The sequence below is a fragment of the Mus caroli genome, unplaced genomic scaffold, assembly GCF_978045245.1.
Source record: "Mus caroli unplaced genomic scaffold, Mus_caroli_1 scaffold_9, whole genome shotgun sequence".
Classification (NCBI taxonomy): domain Eukaryota; kingdom Metazoa; phylum Chordata; class Mammalia; order Rodentia; family Muridae; genus Mus; species Mus caroli.
This window is the reverse complement of record NW_028227264.1, coordinates 106,600,942-106,620,608: the sequence shown is the minus strand read 5'-3', so window position 1 is coordinate 106,620,608 and position 19,667 is coordinate 106,600,942. Positions and strand designations below refer to the sequence as shown.

The 19,667-nt window shown below is 37.2% G+C and overlaps 1 protein-coding gene across 1 annotated transcript in view; it reads left to right on the top strand.

Moving 5' to 3' along the window:
- The window catches only part of Acss3 (acyl-CoA synthetase short chain family member 3), a 193,712-nt gene that overhangs the window by 74,475 nt on the left and 99,570 nt on the right, over nt 1-19,667 (top strand). The window contains exon 5 of the mRNA XM_021174594.3: nt 2,426-2,566. Coding sequence (XP_021030253.1) covers nt 2,426-2,566 — 141 coding nt within the window. The remainder of the gene's footprint in view (nt 1-2,425; nt 2,567-19,667) is intronic.

Here is a 19,667-nt window from a genome sequence, read left to right as displayed (position 1 = left end):
TCTTCATTTGATAGAATTGTTTTAGCTCCTTATCCCACACGACTGTTTCACATCCCTACACTTTGCCCGTTCTCCAACATGTCTCAATAGAGGTACAGATGAAGGCTTTTCGTGTATCTTGTCTATATATGAGTGAGATCTATTGTTTAGGCAGTAATTAAATCCAATGGATTGGATTTGCTTTGAATTTAAGGGAAAGAAATGATGAGGTTGGGTATTGCATTTTATTAACCAGCATCCATTTTTGCCAAATGAGGTAAAAATTTGGTTGTTATTTCTAAGCCTCAGGCAAACTATGTCAGAACCAAAGGAACACTACTTGTTGCCCTGCTATTCTTCCAATACTGACTGTTAAGAATTCCAATATCTAAGATGAATTGCCTACCTATATAGAGAAGCACACACACACACACACACACACACACACACACACACACATTGCGTATAATAAACGTTAATGTTGCTACTTCCCTCTTTATTTCTTCAGATCTTTTTTATTCACGCTTACAGTTTTTTAACCTAAGGAATAACCATTTATCCCAGTGCCCATTTCATTAGAGGCCTGTAAAAATCAAAAATGTTTGTAATCACAATTCGGTTTTCATTTTGCAGTATGATGAATTTTACAGCTCTACAATTATGATGTTAAGGCTTTGATGGTTTGGAATTGGTTACTTTTCTCTTCTGCATAAAAAGAAATGGGAGCATGATTTGCACACAGTTAGCTGTTCTGTTTGTTTAACTGATACCAACTATTACCTACCCAAGGGAGGCAAGCAAATTCAGCTATGCTTGAAACATAAACTTTACAACTGGTGTAAAAAGTTCATTTTTTTTAATCTACAAGTGAATATATTCAGGCATATTGTATTTATGATACTGCCTTCATGCATAATTTGTAAATGTGAATATTTAAATGCATGACAAGTATTTATAGCCTGGTTAATAGTAGGGATCCTGGAAAAGTGAATTTTAAGTCTTTTTTTTAAATTTTATTTAATTTTTTTGTGAATGCCCTAGAAATTATTAGAGTAGCCCAGACATCATCTTGATGAAGTCAATAGTTACATACATGTTTGGCTCTGTTTTTTATTTACTCTACTGAACTTGGTTCTGTTTACATATTTCTTAAGTAAAAATATGCTGCTATGTCTTTAATCAGAGAACTCTTCAGGTAGAGGCAGGCAAATCTCTGGTCTTAGAGCCAAGTCTATATAAGGAGTTTCAGGCCAGTCAAAGATGCAGAGTTTGACCAGGTCTCCAAACCAAACCAAAACAAAAAACCAAACCAAAGCAACAACAAAAACAAAGAACAACAACAAACAATCCCTTCGCTGGTAAGGAACGGGCTATTTCAAGAAGAAGCCTCTATGTTCTCCTACCTCCATACACATATTTTCTCATTGGAGCCACTTTTCCACCAGCCCACTCCTTACTCTTCACCTTTGTGCCCTCTTAAATGCGCTTAAATTTATCTAAAGTCATATCTATTCATTGATATGGCTGTTACCACAAAATTTGTACCAACAAATCCCTGTTCTTAAGGAAGGAAAAATGAGACTTTTTTTCGACCATATTAATGACTGAAAATGAGGAAAACATTGTGACTCTGTCACATACTTTAATTTCAAAAATTGTTTTCCCTCTGGAGAAAACACAAATGGAACTCTTTCTAATCCCTGAAGGTGTCTTTAATTGCCTCATTAAAAAGACAGCTGAAGTGTTACACTCAAATGTCCCAATATAAAAATATTTGAGGGCTGGAGAGATGGCTCAGTGGTTAAGAGCACTGACTGCTCTTCCGAAGGTCCTGAGTTCAAATCCCAGCAACCACATGATAGCTCACAACCTTCCAGAATGAGATCTGACCTCCTCTACTGAGGTGTCTGAAGACAGCTACAGTGTACCTACATATAATAAATATATAAATCTAAAAAAAAATTAAAAATATTTGTATATATTAGGTGATATTTCCTGGTAAGTACAGAGGATCCAAATTAAAAAGTTAAGTTGGAACTTAGTTTTTCAAGTTACTTGTGCATATTTACATTTTGAACCATATCTCTGAGTTAATTAAGCCATGGATTCATAAAAACAAACAAAACAACAACAAAAAAAGCAAAAGAAAATAACCAAATCAAACCAACACAAAAAACAAGATAACATCACATTGGAGTACTTAAAGGTAGTTCTAGAGTGCATTAACAACACATGAGAGTCAAACTAACATCAAACCCCTGAATTATGTTAAAAGATAGTTTATAAAACATCTACTTTCACTTATAACTTTGAGATTTATTCACAAATGCAATGTGTAGTGTCATGAAAGATCACCTTTCTATAAAGATTAAGCCCTTCCTTCATTCTTCTGTAACTTCATCTCCTATTCACTGTCCATGTTTTCCTTTTTTTTTTTTCTGTGTAGGAGAAAGTTCCTTTGATGTCAGGTCGTGATCTTGATTGGGAAGAAGAAATGGCAAAAGCCCAGTCTCATGACTGCGTGCCTGTTCTCTCAGAGCATCCATTGTACATTCTCTACACATCTGGAACAACTGGGCTGCCTAAGGTATCCATTGCCTTTGAGATATGCGCAATGGCAGGTTTTCATTGTGTCAGGGTATCTGTCTGATTAGCAAATGAAAATGTTTGCAGACGGTAGCTTGATGCTTAATCATAATTCCATTAACCCTCAAATAAAATGTGTACAAGTACTTTTAAAGGGAAAATTGTTCATCACCTTTATTCAGAATTCTCAGCAGTCAGCAATAAATATTTAGTAAATTCATAAAGTTGGTATGCAGTTAACTAATATTGATTGGTTTAATGTTATTTTGAAATATAGATATGCATCACTTATTAGCAAATGATAATTTAGTAATATAAATTGGTGGCACTATGCTTGAACTGAAAGTAAAAGATATATTTGAAAAAGTATTCTTATCCTTTTAAATGGAGGATTGCATTCTATACAGTATGAAGTGGAGTTTTTCAAGTATTTACATTGTATGTGCATATGTGTAGCTAAGGGGTAGCCCAGTATGCCACAGCAGGCTTGAGAATGTGAGAGGACAGGAGATGAGAATTGGTTCTTTCCTTTTGTTACATGGGCTATAGTGATCAAAATGAGGACATCATACTGAGCGGCAAGTACTTTGACCTTCTAAGCCATCTTGCCAGCCTTGAAATACAACTTTGACCAAGGATCATTCAATATCTTGTTATAAATCAGAAGTGGAAATCTAGACAATTTGAGTCAGAGGCAATTTATCCAACCCATTCAACTATTTGATTTATTATAAAGAGATACTTGACATCCTTTCATCAATCTTTCATGAAAGGTGGTTTTGCAATGCAAAAAAAAAAAGGAAAGCATCAATCTTCATGAATGGTGTTAACAGTCATGAATGGTGTCAACAAGTAGCATGTTGGTGATAGATCCTGCACCCAACTTCATATTATCCTTGTTTATCTTCATTAGATGGTTCAATATTCGTTAAATCAGAATTTTACAGGGAGACCAACCTTTCAAACTTCTGTATGTCTCTTAGTGGTATTTCTTTATTATCCTTAGGTATTTAGAGCAAAAAAGTTTTAAAAATGTAATCTAAAGCATACTAAGATAATGACTCCATTAAATTTCCTTTAAAGAGAAAACGTAAGGTAGTCCATGGAAGAGCTATGTGTGAGAAGGACAGCATCTTGGTAGGAGAACACATCCTCTGGGATGACATGTTTCATCATATTGTTTTCTTTTACTGTGTTCTGCATACAGGTGATGCTCAATAATCTTTTGTTCCTTTGTTGGCTAGATATGTGCATATATAAAACTATATTTGTTTTTACTGAATTAAAATCTAGGACTTCTTTTTTACAACTCTACTTACCTGAGAAATAGATATTTCTTCATTATTGAAGACCAAGATTTGTTTGTATAAGCAGTCCAACTGATTTATTATCATTTTATTTTTCTTACTCACAAGTCCCATGCAGTTCAACTGGACATGTCTCCATGAAATTACACTGAGTTCAGCAAAACTACATGTGTTTTAAAAAAATCTTAATATGAAAGGAAAAACCTAATATTTACAATTGCAGAAACTCAAGAGGCCCATTTCACCAAACATCTCACTTTACTTGGTTAAAAGCCTAGACATTGTATATATATGTATGTGTGTGTGTGTGTATGTGTATGTATGTGTATATATATATATACACATACATACACAAATATAGACATATATACACATATGCATTATATACATTATATATACATAATACATATGTATATACATTATACGTAGTATATATGTACACACATACAAGCATATATATATACATACACAGACATACACACACACACTTGTGTGTGTGTGTATGTGTGTGTATGTGTTTCATTCATGCCTGAACTGAAAATAATCTTTTGATGTTTCTTCTGTATTGTATCTATTAATGATTAATGGATTATCTTGAAGAAAATTTATTTCAATGTTGGAGAAAACTAGATAAAATATGAATAATTCATAGTTGTTCTGACCTGTGAGGGTGTACATAGATATGACTAATGTAATACAGACAGTAATCAGTTGGTGGAGGAGATACACAACAGACACAAGGAGATTGTTTTCTTTTCTTTTTTTTCCTTCAAGCTACATGGCTTAGAATTTTACTTAGAACAGCACCAGTAGTTGGTATGAATCAGACTTGGTTCAAAGTTAGGAATGAGATTGAAAACAAACCAGGACATTAAATACATGTAAAAGAAAAGAAGATGGTCTTAATATGGGAATGAAGGCAGGTGCTGAGCATATTGTGTGTGGTGTATTTGGGGGCTATTAATACCAGTACAGTCAGTAACTGGAAATGAGCCTGATCCCTTGAGCGACACTGGGACCTGAATACAAGTCCTTGTGGATTATTCATGCGGAGGTCTGGCTTTCCAACCAGAGAGTGGGTGGATTTTGTAAAAGATGACATGTGGTATGCTGTTGTGTGATTTTTTTTCCTGGAGAGAGGTGAATAAATAACTCTTTACTACAGATGGGGCACTGTGACACATCAAAGAAATTATCCCAGTCAGTGTTGAGATTTTACTGCTATAGCTTACAGGATCATAGGTGAGGAGTTCCTTAGGGGAGTGTGGTGACTCAGAGGTAGCTGCATCACCATACTGATCATCTCAGCATGAGACAAAAGCTGTATCCATGGAAGCTCCCCATCTACTTCATAGGAATTCTGTCAGAGACTTTTCACTTCTCTAGCAATTCATTAGAGTTCTACCACCTCAGCGATGGTGTGTTGCAAATCATTTAACATCCTGGTCTTTCCAACCTTTGTATATTTCATTAGGTTCCCACATTCTATGAACCTCTTCTCTCTACAATAGGGAATATGTCAATTTGGAGGAAACAGCTGCAAAGCTCTTTGTTCCCAACCAATTCTCTTGCATTTTTTTTCACACTTGCTCTTCCATCATGTTCCCTGAGTCTTAGAGGGTCTGCTATATTTAGTATGGTTATTTTATTTCATGTATGGTGGAGTATTGGGCCACAATGCTATGGCAACAGTCACTTATTCTCGGGAACATGACCTGTTATGAAATTGCAGTAATCACCATCTATTGGAGAAATAATTTTCCCTTCACAGCCAACCAATGTTTAATGATCTATGTATATTAATTACATAATTAACAGACACCTCACATCCATTTAACAAAATAATAGTGATGATTTCCTTTCTGGGTCCTGACCTCCATAGGCATAGGTCTTTGTCTCAGGCTACAGTATTAAGAATAAATTCCCCAGTATAAAGATCCTAAAACTGAATCAGAAAACAGTTGCTTGAACTTAGAACAGTCATGCCAAAGGACACATATTGGCCTGTCATATTGGTAGTCTAGTATGCATGGTCCATACCAAGCAGAGCATAGGTGACAATTTACCCCTATAGTGGTGTGCATAATATCACAAAAGCCACTCAAAAGAGAAGGAACTTCCACATTAATCTCATCTTGATTTGTCCATGTCCTATAACCAAAACATGCGATGTTCTTAGCTTTAGGGACCTACTCTCTAATTCTAAAATAGAATTACATCAGTCAAAACCTTTAATAGTTTATTGAGCTAACTTGTATAAAAATCCTTCTCTAGCAAGGGATTCAAAAAAGTGTGTGTGTGTATGAGAGAGAGAGAGAGAGAGAAAGAGAACACTTGTAGATTTTCTACACAGAATATTTTTTTCAATCTTCTTAAATGCTGTTTATACTGTAACTACAAATGTTCCAAAACATTAAAAATTATAATAATATAGTGAAACATAATTTTACACATGTTGGGCAAGGTTGTCTCTTTTATGCCATTGTCCATTGTTCTTAAATGGTTAAAAAATGGTTAAAGAGACACGAAAAATAAATATCATCATTCAATACAGTATGGAGATATTCCCATGGTTTGTATCATTTATTTCATCCAAAGAATAACATTTGCCATTGATAAACTACACTAGTCATTCAGCCCTCTATTATCCACAATTAATTTCCTTCAGTCATCTGACATTCAAATCTTGGGTTATTTCTGTACTGTTGTTACTATGCATATCCCCAAACCTTGATGGGGGTCAGATTGTATATTTGGGCCTGGTTTATGTCAAAGACGGAGTAGGGCCATGTTCTGGTTGCTTGCCAATGGAGAGGGCTTCCAAGAACTTATCAGTAAGTTCTGGAGAAGTTCCATAGCCCTTGACTTTCAATGAGCTACACCTGGCTACTGAAAGATTCCTGGAAAGAGTGGAAATCTCTACACCCAGTGCACTGGTTTTGCAAGAGAGAAAATGTAAACTTTAATGAGAGAAACCTTAAAGAGAGAAAATGTAAACTTTAACCACCAACTCGTAGCACAAGTTCAATTTTTTAAAATTAATTTTACTTAGATAATTTTATCACGTGGGTCTCCCATTATTCATTGCCTAAGAGTTAAATCAATCCTGATGTAACTAGCTTAGGTTTTCTGTTTTTGTTTTTTGGTTTTTTTGTTTGTTTGTTTGTTTTTTCCCTATCTCATCTGGCTTCACCCAGATCTTGCCACATTTTTTTTTCCACTCACTTGGACTGACTTCTTTTGTTTGTTTTAACTTTTGGTCACCATTCTCTTTCCCAATTGCTTCGGCACTTTAGATACCTGGTTTGCATGCCAGCCTAAATCGTTTAGATCTGCTAGAACCTTCTTCACAAAGCCCATGTCCCAACATGTGACTTGGCAAAGCTGCCAAAGCCCCATATTATTTGGTCTTCTTATTGCTGCTATAAAATTCCTGATCCCCCTCCCCCAAAAAACTCAAACGAAAAGAAAACACAAAACCAAACCAAAAGAAAATATAAAGCTTAAAGAAGGGAATTTAGTGCACACTCTGATTCACAGTTCAAGGCTTCCATCCATCAAGATAGAGAAGTCAGGAAAGCAAAATTTTGAGGCAGTTACATTGTGTCCACAGTGTGTGTGTGTGTGTGTGTGTGTGTGTGTGTGTGTGTGTGTGTGTGACTGTGTATGAGGGGGGTCATGTACATGCCACTGGGTATGTGTGGTCAGAGGACAACTGAAGATATTGGTTCTTGTCATCCGCTTTGTTGAGATATGCCCCTCATTTACTGCTCTAGATTCTCATATCTCTACCCTCCATTTCTGTAGGACACTCTGATTACAGCCATACACTATTTAATAGAACTTTCCCTGAGTTCTACCTATCTAAACTGAGGTCTTCATGTATACATGGCAAATCCTTCTCCCACTAAGCCATCAGCCCAGCTCCCCAATGGACAATTTTCCAGCCATTAACCTCTACTCCTTGTACCCTTAAGCTTCTGATCATATCATTGGGTAAAATAAATCCTGTCCCTCATAAAGAACTTATAGTCTTTAGCAACACTAATACCGTCGGAGAATCTAAAGACTATGTCTCTTCTGAGAATGAGAACAATTGCTTGTTTTTTGAGCTTCTATAAAATTAAAAATAAAAACATGTTCCCTTGTCCCTATATACAATGTCACAGAATAAATAGTCCCATTCTATACAGGAAAATGGGGACAGAACAAGGAAAGGGGAAACAAAAAGACTGAAATTCAGCGGGGACAAATTTCTGAATCCTGCAGCTCCATGCCAGGGACCTAGACATTGCGATGGAATCACTAGAGATGCCCTGACTAGCACACTCCTACAGCTCTGCCACCTGAAGCAAGTAGAACTTGGGCCATTTCTACTTGTGTAACCAGCTTTTCTTGGCAGCCTTTCCATGGTTTTGGCATCTCCCACATCCTTGTATCTCCATTGAAACTTGGACTTCATCATCATTGCTTTACACAGTGACCTCAGGAATTTGCACAGAATACCAGCCCTGGTTCACATGGAGTGGTTGCCTTGGAGAACCTTTGGCCTATGCTCCATGATTTCCTATTGCCCTTACTCTTGTATCTTTTATGTCTGTAATCAAATACCATGTATGTAGCACTGTCTAGATTTTTTTTTTTTTTTGTTATTTGGGATTTGAGTCCATCCCCCTTGAGCCAAGATTGCATTGATGTTCACTGGACCTAGGGTCTTTGGCAGTTGTTTTTAGCAGGAAACTTCATCCTATGCTGTACTCTGTCTAGACTCTCTATCCTTTCAAATTGATTTCCATTTTGTGGAGCCTTGCAAGGGTGGAATGTTATCCACTAAGAGACCTGTTCTGTTATATCAGTGCAGAACAGTTGATGTCTCTTTAATGCCACTAAACAAAGACAAGTCCTTTAGAACATGACATGCTCGCACCTGAATTCATTAATACTATTTGACTTGGGATTTCTTCTGCCAAACATTAACCCTACTTTTGGATTTAGCCACACTAACGTTCTCATGGCACAGGCAGAATGCAACCAGATTATTTCCCAGAACATAACATAGGTGATCTTTAGCCCAGTTTCTGATAGATTTTGGAACCTCATAAATAAGGCCACTGCCATCTGTATTTAGCACGGCATTGTGTCCTTCCAAACTCCCAGCAGATGGCATTAGCTTATCAACTTATGTTTGTGATATGCAAGGGATTTTCTAACCAGTATTTCAGACACCTCAACATTTTTCTTGAAAAGACAGATCCAAAGAACTAAGAACCACAGGGTCAGGTTCATCCCAGCTGCAAACATTGTGCAGATTTTGTGTTAGATACTTTTCCTGTTGCTTTAACTGAATACTCTATAAATAACTTCATACACACATGGATTTTGTATTTCCCTCAGAGTTCAAGGGCACACTGAGCTTTATCACACAGTATAGGACCCTAGGCCATGGAATGGTAACACACACACTTAGGGTACCTCCTCCTATTTCAATTAATCTAATCTAGAAAACTCTTCCCAGACTTAACAGAAGTTTGTGTGTTAGATAATTAAGAATGTAGACAAGCTGTCAATTGACATTAACTATCACAAAGCCCATGCCAGCCCTCTGTTATCTGATGAATCAACTTTTGCAACTCTTCCTAATGAACACAGTCCTCTCCAGCCCAGTGAACTGGAGATCAAACTACCACCTCTCTCATAATTAGTGCCATCAATAATTTCTGTCTTCCTCCGTGGTCTTCTTGCCTCTGATTCTTACGGAGAGATCAGTCAGTGATACGCAACAGCCTTTAATGACTCAGTCCAAATGAACCAGTGTACCACTGACTGATTTTCCTTATCCTGCCTCAGGGTATACAGTCATTTTCCTTGAGGGATGAAGCAAAGTTAGGGAACTCCCATTTCTCTACCTCCACAGCACCTAGACTGATCCTATTAACCCACATGTCCTACAGCAGTCTGGGAGAGCTGCTTTCATTGTTTTTTGGAAATTCTTTTTTTTTTTAAAGATTTACTTAATTATTTATTATATGTAAGTACACTGTTGCTGTCTTCAGACACTCCAAAAGAAGGCATCAGATCTTGTTACAGATGGTTGTGAGCCACCATGTGGTTGCTGGGATTTGAACTCCGGACCTTCGGAAGAGCAGTCGGGTGCTCTTACCCACTGAGCCATCTCACCAGCCCTGGAAATTCTTTACTAGGTCAGTCTCTTCAATGCAGACTGTTCACCGATTACCTCAATTTCCTGCACTGGACTATTATCAAAGCCATCATCTACATGCTGCAGGATGGGCCTATCACTTCTTTGTATTAAAGATCAGACTTGAAGGATATTTCCCCCCCTCATTTCAAACTTATTCTGTCCTTGACTCGTTCTCTGATTCTTCATTCGAGTTTCAAGAATTTGAGTGTTAGGAGGGAATCTGCTGCACACATCTGACCTGTACTGCCTTTCTCTTGCAGCCTCCCAATGTTAAGAAATGGCAAGCCAAGCTGTCCATTTCATCCTCTCTTTTACCCTACGCCTCTCCCCCACTCCCAGGCTTATGTGGAAGTATGGAAGATAACATGTAAATGTCTGTTTCCATTGCAATTCTTCCTTTATATGGGCTTTTTTTTTTTTTTTCTGTGAAGACAGCTTTGTCTCAGTTGTATTTCTCATTGTGCACAGCAAAGGACACACAACAGGTATATATGCTTCCTGTCCTGGTAGATACATGGTATTTTCAGGGATTGTAATATATTCCCTAATCCATCCAATTTTGTAAGGGCATTCCCACACTCCGGAGGTGGACTTAATTCAACTCGGAGGCGTGTTTCTCCAAGGGATTCCCCTCACACGGAAGAAGACTAGGATTTCGAGGCAGGACTTATCACTAACATCAGAAAGCATACAAATTCTAGTACTGTAAGAAGGCAGAGTATCCTTTATAATATAGGGGAAGGCAGTTCAATGGTTTGAATAGGAATGGCCCCCATAGATTCATGTGTTTGAATACTTGATGTATAGCGAGCTATATATCAAGTTGGAGTGGGTGTGGCTATGTTGGAGATCTCAGAAGCTCAAGAAAGTTCATTCCCTGCTGCCTACAGATCGAGATGTAGAACTCTTAGCCACCCCCTCCAACTCTTCATCTGCCTGCATGCTGCCACGTTTCACACCATGATAATTGACAAAAATCTCTGAAAGCCAGCCCCAAAGACATGTTTTCCTTTAAAAGAGTTATGGTGGCCATGGTATCTCTTTATAGCAATGAAACCCCGAAGACAGGTGGCTATACAAATATTGCCTTCGCAAATAATCTACCCATGGATGAGTCAGCTTCCTTTGCATGTGCTCCTCCTATTGCAAGGGCCATGCAGTTTCTCCTCCACAGCGAATCTCTGGTTCTGTCAGTAACTGTCCAGGTACCAGTTGCATTTTGTAACATTTGAGGAAGAGATACAAATGAATGCTTTTTTCCTCACACAGCACACTGATGAGAGAACAAAGAAACAATCTGTGCCACGTCTATGATGTTGGACTAATGAATTTGTTAGAGGCTGTTCTGTGGAGAGCATAAATGGTGTAAAGGCAGCTAGCTGCATTGGCCAAAGCATTGTCAAATGAGTGAATGATAGCTCGTGAACTCAGAATCCTTGGAGCTCCCTACACAACTTGCAGGCAGGTCTACTGGAGAGTGTCCTTTCCTCTTGCCATTGCTTATTGCTTATTCCTTGGGGTAGAGCACTTTGAGTCTTGTAAATTCCTAAGCTCTTGGGATATTTAGGTGTTACTAGTTCCCTTATTGTTATGACCTTCCCCTTTCTTGCAGAATGAATTGTTTCAGTTAGTAGAGAAGTCCCACAGAACATATGGCAAGATATCTCTCAGACCCTCAAACACATTTTCTTCCTTTCTGGAGAGTTAAGACTTGTAACTCTTTGGTATACATTGACATCATACCTTTATGCCACTTACTTTATTATATACTTTACATATTAATGCATGTCTTAGAATACATCCCAACTGCTTTTGTTCCAAGCAATTTTATTATTTATGACCAAGACAGGACTTCAGAATATTTGGTGAACAATTTTTCTACAGTTGGTCTGTTTCAGAGCCTTCTTTTTCATGCCCTTAATCCTTATTTCATTTTAAAAGCATAATAAAAATTAATTGTGTTGGAAACTATGAACATAAGATGAGTGTATTTGCAGTAATGAAACATTGACCTATAAATTTTATGCCACCATGCAGCATTTTTTTTCTTAGGGAAAAAAAAGGTACTTCAAAGTGCTTAATGTGTTTTAAAACACTCTTGAGCTGGAGAATGGCGCTGTGAGTAAGGACAGATCCCCAGATTCCACATAACAAGTTACACCAGGAGAACAGATGGGTCTGTAATCCTGGGGTGTCTACCTGAAGATGGGAGGTGGACAGGAGAAGTACTGGAAGTTCACACATCTGTGAGTTTGGGTAAAACATCAGTGAATAGCAGCACTTTGTCTCAAATAAAGAAGATGCCAGGGATCAACAGCAGAGAGTTTCTTCTGACCTCTATGCATGTGCTGTAACTCATGTACGTCTATGCCCATAGATACCTACGCATATCTCACATACTCTCTCCAGATTCTATATATTGTATGCATATAAAAAGTCTGCATTAGGTAGTCAGTTCTTTGGTTAAGTCTGTAGATGTATGTCAGTGTGGTATGTTTATCTAAATCTACCAACCCCAGAGTTGACTGGGAGCTGCATGAGAGGTTTGCCTGTTGGCTGCTGTCAATATTTAAGCATCTATTGCTGAGCTACTTCTCATACAAGTTAGTTTTGTTGTGGTTTTCATAGTCTGTCTGCTACTCATGACTGCACTCAATAGAGTTTAATAATGATCACCTTTATCTCCACTCAAGTTTAATCAGTAAAGGATAAAAAAATTCAATTGCCAATTAATAAAAGAATAAGGGGGACCCACAAGCAGAAGGATGGTGCTGAAATTAAGGCAGGGAAGGAAAGGCGGGGTTAAGGCATTTTATATGTTCACAACACTTTGGTAAATTTTGTTCCTACTGTTCCTACACTTATTTCTCTTCCCTGCCCTAGGGAACAGGAGAGAGAGTGAGAAAGAGAGACAGAGACAGAGAGAGACAGAGACAGAGACAGAGAGACATAGAGATAGACAGAGAGAGAGACAGAGAGAGAGAGAGAGAAATACAAAGAAGTGACTATTTTTCCATCTCTGGTACAAAGCTTGCTGGTAAAGTGCTGGACTTACTACATCTTAGCCCCCTAACTCAGGGTTGTACAGATCAATAAGAAATTACATAGCTTGCTAAAGAGTCCTCCGCAGGGATAGTCTTGGGTCCATAAGAACCTGTAGCAAGAGATTTTGTATTTGATGAAATATCTCAGATGGAAACATTCCATCTCTTCTATGATGCTTCACGACTTAGAAGGATTTCTTCAGGAAAGAAAAAGTACTTTTAAAAAACTATTGTCTTGTTGGTACAAATGCTTAATCACCTCACTGTTTAGTTTTTTATTCCATCAAACATGGACCAATGGGCTGGTTAGATGGCCCAGTGGTTAGGAGCACTGACTGCTCTTCCGAAGGTCCTGAGTTCAAATCCAGCAACCACATGGTGGCTCACAACCATCTGTAATGAGATCTGACACCCTCTTCTGGTGTGTCTGAAGACAGCTACAGTGTACTTACATATAATAATTAATAAATTAAAAAGAAAAAGGGAAAAAAGAACCTAAAAAACAAACAAACAAAAAAGCAAACAGAAAACATGGACCAAATGTACATTCTGTAGCAGATACAGTGCACTCTGTCAGGGCCTCATGCCTGAAGGAAACTGACTGTTTCTCCTCTTACCCATCCTAAATGTCCATGCACATTGTGTTTGGTTTTTTCTATACTGTATAAATCTTTATGTGATCAAAAATAAAATAATATCTAATTTTTGTACTTCCCATTCTGAAACAGTATTCATTTCAGGCCTTCTTTTAGGTATTAAGTGCTATAATCACATGAAGACCTTTCAACTTTTCTATATCATAAAGTTTACCTCTGATCCTGCAGAGTCCAGAATGTTGGTACTGCATGGGGTTTTCTGAGATCGCATTAGATTCCTAAGGCTTTTGCATTTAAGATGGAGTATAAACACAGGTAGAAAGTGGTAACAGACACTGAAAAGACTGAAATACCTAAGGGAAACATTATTCTTGAATAAATACTTTTACTTTAACCACAGTAATTAATATTTACTTTAAAATTACACTCTTTAGAACCAGGCTTGGCAAACACAACTATAGTTTCTTGTACTTGGTGCTGAAGGTAGGAGGGTTTCTTGGGATCAGGTGTTTGAGGCCAGCCTAGGCAATGTAGCAAGAATGACTCTTAAAAACATCTATTTTTAGATTCTTATTAATTTCTCTTCTGAGAATGCAATGACTTGGTGTTCTGAGTGTGAACAACATTTCTCCTTCACATTGCAATTATCCTTACCTGACAACCACGGTTAGAGGCAAGAAACAAAACATGCTTCTCTTTTATTAGTGAGATAATATTTATAATAACGTCTGTTAAAACCTAATATTTCTTTCTTCTTTTACTTATGCACTCATAAAATATCCACACTGTGAATATGAGTCTGTGTAGTTCCTTATTTCTACACCATTAAGAAGTCTCAGAAATTTATAGTCTATTGTCTGAATATTTCAGGATGCCTGGGCAAATTACATAACTATAGTTGATTAATGCACTGATGCTGTCTAATTTTTTAAATTTAATTTTATCTTTTTACTTATTCATTTTACAACTTGCTCACTGCTTTGTCCTGATCAATACCTCCCTCAATCCTTCCTCCAACCCCCATCTCCTTCTCCTCTGAGTGGGTGGGTACACCCTGGATATATCCAGACCCTGACCCTGCAAGTATACGCAAGGCTAGTCAGTTCCTCTCCACCCAAGGCCAGACAAGTCAGCCCAGCTAGAAGAACATATCCCAGGTACAGCCAACAGCTTTTGGGATAGCCCCTGTTCCAGTTTAAGACCCCACATGAAGACCAAGCTGCCACTCTGATACATATGTATGGAGAGGCCTTATTCCAGCTGGTGTATGTTCTTTGGTTGGTTCTGTCTATGAGAGCCCAAGGGGCCAGATTAGTTGACTGTATTGGTGTTCTTATGGAGTCCCTATCCTCTTTGGGGCCTGCAATCCTCTTTACTTTTCCTCCAAGAATCCCCAAACTCCACCATCTATTTGGCTGTGGGTGTTTGTATCTATTTGAGTCAGCAGTGGGGTGGAGTCTCTTAGAGTACTATATGTGCCTGTCTGCAAGCATATCAGAGTATCATTAATAGTGTCAGGGATTGGTGCTCGCCCATGGGATAGGTCTCAAGTTGGGCTGATAATTGATTGGCCAGTCGTTCCCTCAGTCTCTGTTCCATTTCCCCATCTCTGCATTTATTGTAGACAGGATACATTTGGGGTTGAAAGTTTTGTGGGCAGGTTAGTGTCTCTATCACTCTACTGGGGGTCCTGCTTAGGTATAGAAGGTTGGCTCTTTTGATTCACTGCTAAGGTCACCCTCAAATGCATTTGAGATTCCTATGTAGAGAATTCTCTCAATAGTTCTGTACCCCATTTTTAATTGGGTTATATGGACTGTTAGTGTTTAACTTCTTGAGTTCTTTGTAAATTTTAGTTATAAGCATTCTGTCAGATGTAGGGCTAGTAAAAATCACTTTCCAATATGTAGACTGTCATTTTGTCCTATTGACAGTGTCCTTTGCCTTACAGAAGCTTTGCAGTTTCATGAAGTCTCATTTATCTATTGTTGATCTTAGATCCTGAGACATTGGTGTTCTGCTCAGGAAATTGAGTCCTGTACCAACATGTTCAAGGGTATTTTCCACTTTTTCTTCTATAAAATTCAGAGTATCTGGTTATATGTTTAGGTTCTTGATCCACTTGGATTTGAGTTTTGTGCAGGGTTATAAATACGGATCTATTTTCATTCTTCTACATGTAGACATACAGTTAGTCCAGCATCAATTGTTGAAGAGGCTTTAATTCTTCTATTGTATGCTTTTGGATTCTTTATCAAAAATTAAATGTCTACAGGTGTGTTGGTTTATTTATGGATCTTCAGTTTATTCCATTGATCAATGTGTCTGTTTCTGTACAAATACCCTGCAGTTTTATAACTATTGCTCTGTAGTACAGCTTGAGATCAGAATTTCAGGAAGATCAGAGATGATTCTTCCCGAAATTCTTTTATTGTTCAGGACTGTTTTGGCTGGCTTCATTTTTTGTGTCTCCATATAAATTTCTCTTTCAAGCAATTACATTGAATTTGTAGATTGCTTTTGGTATTTTTACTATGTTAATCCTATCTATATCTATGAGCACGGGAGAGTTTTCCATCTTCTGATGTCTTCTTCATTTTCTTTCTTCAGGAACTTGAAGCTCTTGTCCTGTGACCCCTGCTTGGTTATAGTTACACCAAGATGTTTTATAATAGTCATGGCTATTGTAAAAGGTGTTGTTTCCCTAATTTCTTTCACAGTCCATTTATCCTATGGATAAAGGAAGGCTACTAATTACTTTCAGTTAATTTTGTATCCAGTCACTTTACTGAAGGTGTTTTCACCTTTGGTAGACTTTTTGGGGTCACTTATGTATATACTTCATATAATCTGCAAAGAGTGATACTTTGGTTTCTTCCTTTCCAATGTGTATCCCCTTGATATCCTTTAGTTGTATTATTGCTCTGGCTAGAATTTTAAGTGATAGATTGACTACATAAGAAAGTGGGCAGCCTTGGCTTGTCCCTTATTTTAGTGGAAATATTTGAAGTTTCTCTCCATTTAGTTTGATGATGGTTATTGACTTGCTTTATAGTGCTTTGATTATGTGTAGGTATATACCTTGTATCCCTGATTTCTCTAATACCTTTAAGATGAAGGGGTGTTGGATTTTACCAACATGTGAATTTTTTCTATCATTTTGTTTATATGGTGGATTTGTTTGATGAGTTTTCATATACTGAATCATCCCTGCATCCCTAGGTTGAAGCCTTCTTCATCTTGATGTATGATGTCTTTGATGTGTTCCAAGATTTGGTGTGTGTGTATTTTATTGAGTATTTTGCATCACTGTTCATAAGAGAAATCGGTCTGAAATTCTCTTTCTTGATTGAGTCTTTGTATGGTTTAGTTATTAGAGTGGCTGTGGCCCTGTGGAGAAAGTTTAGCAGTATTTGTTCTGTTTCTATTGTGTGTAATAGTTAGAGGAGTATTGGTATTAACTCTTCTTTAAAAATCTGATAGAATTCTGCACTAAACCCACCTGGCTCTGGTAATTTTTTTTTTTATGTTGGGCTACTTTTAATGACTGCCTTTATTTGTTTAGGGGTTATAGGGTTGTTTAAATAGTTTACTTGATCTTGATTTAACTTTTATAATTTAAATGGCTAAGTCTCATAGATTTTTTTTCTTTTTTGATAGCATAGGCTTAAGTATTGATTCTTTTCTACATTAAATTTTTAAGCATCATGCCAAGAAGTAGTAATTTTCTAGAGAAATAGAAACATTTTCATAGTTTAAATTCATCTTCTAGGTTTTATAATTGCATTAATACTTAGTTTTATAGCCCAAACCTTTACTCTTCATAATATCTAGACATTGCATTTTACCATATAAAATTTTGTCCATTAGTGTTAATAAATAATTCCTTGATACAATGCAACAGCACTAAGATAACACTTATATGTGTCATTGTATTTGGAAAATTCTACTTCATGCCTAACTAGAAGCTTCACCCTTACTAACTAGTGAGTATGGTACTGGAAGATACTCTGAATCCTCCTGGAAGAAAAATGTAACCATCAATATCAATAGCTATGAATTCTATGACCTAAAACAGTGACCCGCCTAAAATATAAACGGATGCAAAATCAGTAAAAAGGTTTTGGGAGTAACCAACCATATTTTTTTGTTGTTGTTGTTGTTTGAGATAGGGTTTCTCTGTGTAGCCCTGGCTGTCCTGGAACTCACTCTGTAGACCAGGCTGGCCTCGAACTCAGAAATCCTCCTGCCTCTGCCTCCCAAGTGCTTGGATTAAAGGTATGTGCCACCACTGCCCGTAACCAACCATTGTTTTTATTTCTTTGAAGGTCTATTCCATGATGGAGCACATACCCAATACTGCACAATCCAAGAACATGATTCTAGATATGTCATGGACCTAGACTAATGTTATTATTCTGCTAAAGAAATATAGCAACAACATGATTCCTAATGGCGTGCTGCTATGTCCCTAGATAAGTGCCCCACTCCACCCCCAACAGAGGAACTGCTTCTTGCACTAGGTACACAGAGACCTACAACTGGAAAATTTGCAGAGACTGAGAAAAATTGGAGTACTTAGTATTAAATAGGACACCTTTATCGATCCCATCCTCTCAAGTCTCAGCAATCTATGTTGAATGGGGATGGAAAGATTTTAAGAGCCAGAGGTAGAGGATAACTCCAAGGAAACAGCATCTTCCTTACCTAGAAGGACTGATACACATAGGAACTCATGGGGACTGTAGAAGTATGCACAAGACCTATACAGGTTCAAAGCAGATGGGGTCCCAGCAGTGAGAGGTGGAAATGCACATAGGTTATAAACCTACCTGAGAAGCTATATGCAATTGATATCTACGGACAAGGGAAACTCATTTTTCTCTAACGGAGTCAAGTGGGTTCATCAACCATACCATAGAGCAGGCTGCATGTCTACAAGCATTGGGCAACACAAAATCAATTCAATTTTATTTTTGTGTTTAATTTCATTTTTCTTTGTTTTGACATTTGTGGTTTTTGTCTCAGTATTTTGCTTCTTTATTTTGATTTTTGGGGGGTTTATGTGCATGGATGTTTCTTATTTTTTCTGTTTTTTTTTCAAATTAAATATTTGAATGACAGACAGAGAGAAAACATAAACTGGATGGGGAAGAAGGTTTAGAGGAACTGGGAGGAGTTGGGGGTAAAGCATGATCTAAACATATTGTCTGAATGAAATTCAAGAAAAAAATACAAATTAAAACAGTCTTTCATGAACATTGGACAAAGTACTGAGTCCCACACACTGATGCTTCTTCAGATAAAGGACAAAGAAAAATGGAATAAACTCTATGAACCTTCTGTGCTCAAGTATATCAGAATACGAGAATATCAGGCGCTTTGGTCTACCTTATTGGAATTTCTCCTGAAAGTTGAGCTTAAAATATGATCACATCTGTTTCTCTTCTTTTCATAAGTAGTTGTCTCCATTTTTCAAATGTAACAGAAGGGCTAATGGTTATATCTCACATATTTTGAGTAGCAGTTAAAATAGTTTTACAAGGCTAGTAAAAAAAAAATAATCCCAGAATATGAAAACTGCTCACATCAAGCATTTTTTCAAATAAAATAAAATAAAATAAAATAAAATAAAATAAAATAAAATGCTATATCAGGTGTAGTGAAAAGAAACATCATAATTGAAATCATTGCTGGCATTAAATAGTGTTCTCTACTGTAATATACGAAAACATATAGTAGACAAAAGAAACTTTATGACGTTTCCTATTCAAAAGGATGGAAGGTTTTTAGGAAAATGATTAATACCCACATGTTAAGTTCCTAGACCATAAAAGACACTAACATGTTTTAATTGAAACTAATTAGCAGAGGAAGATAGTATACAGTTCATCTAGGGTATTTAGATTTGGTGACTAAGTGTGTATTGAATGGTTATTGGAAAGAGGCTTAC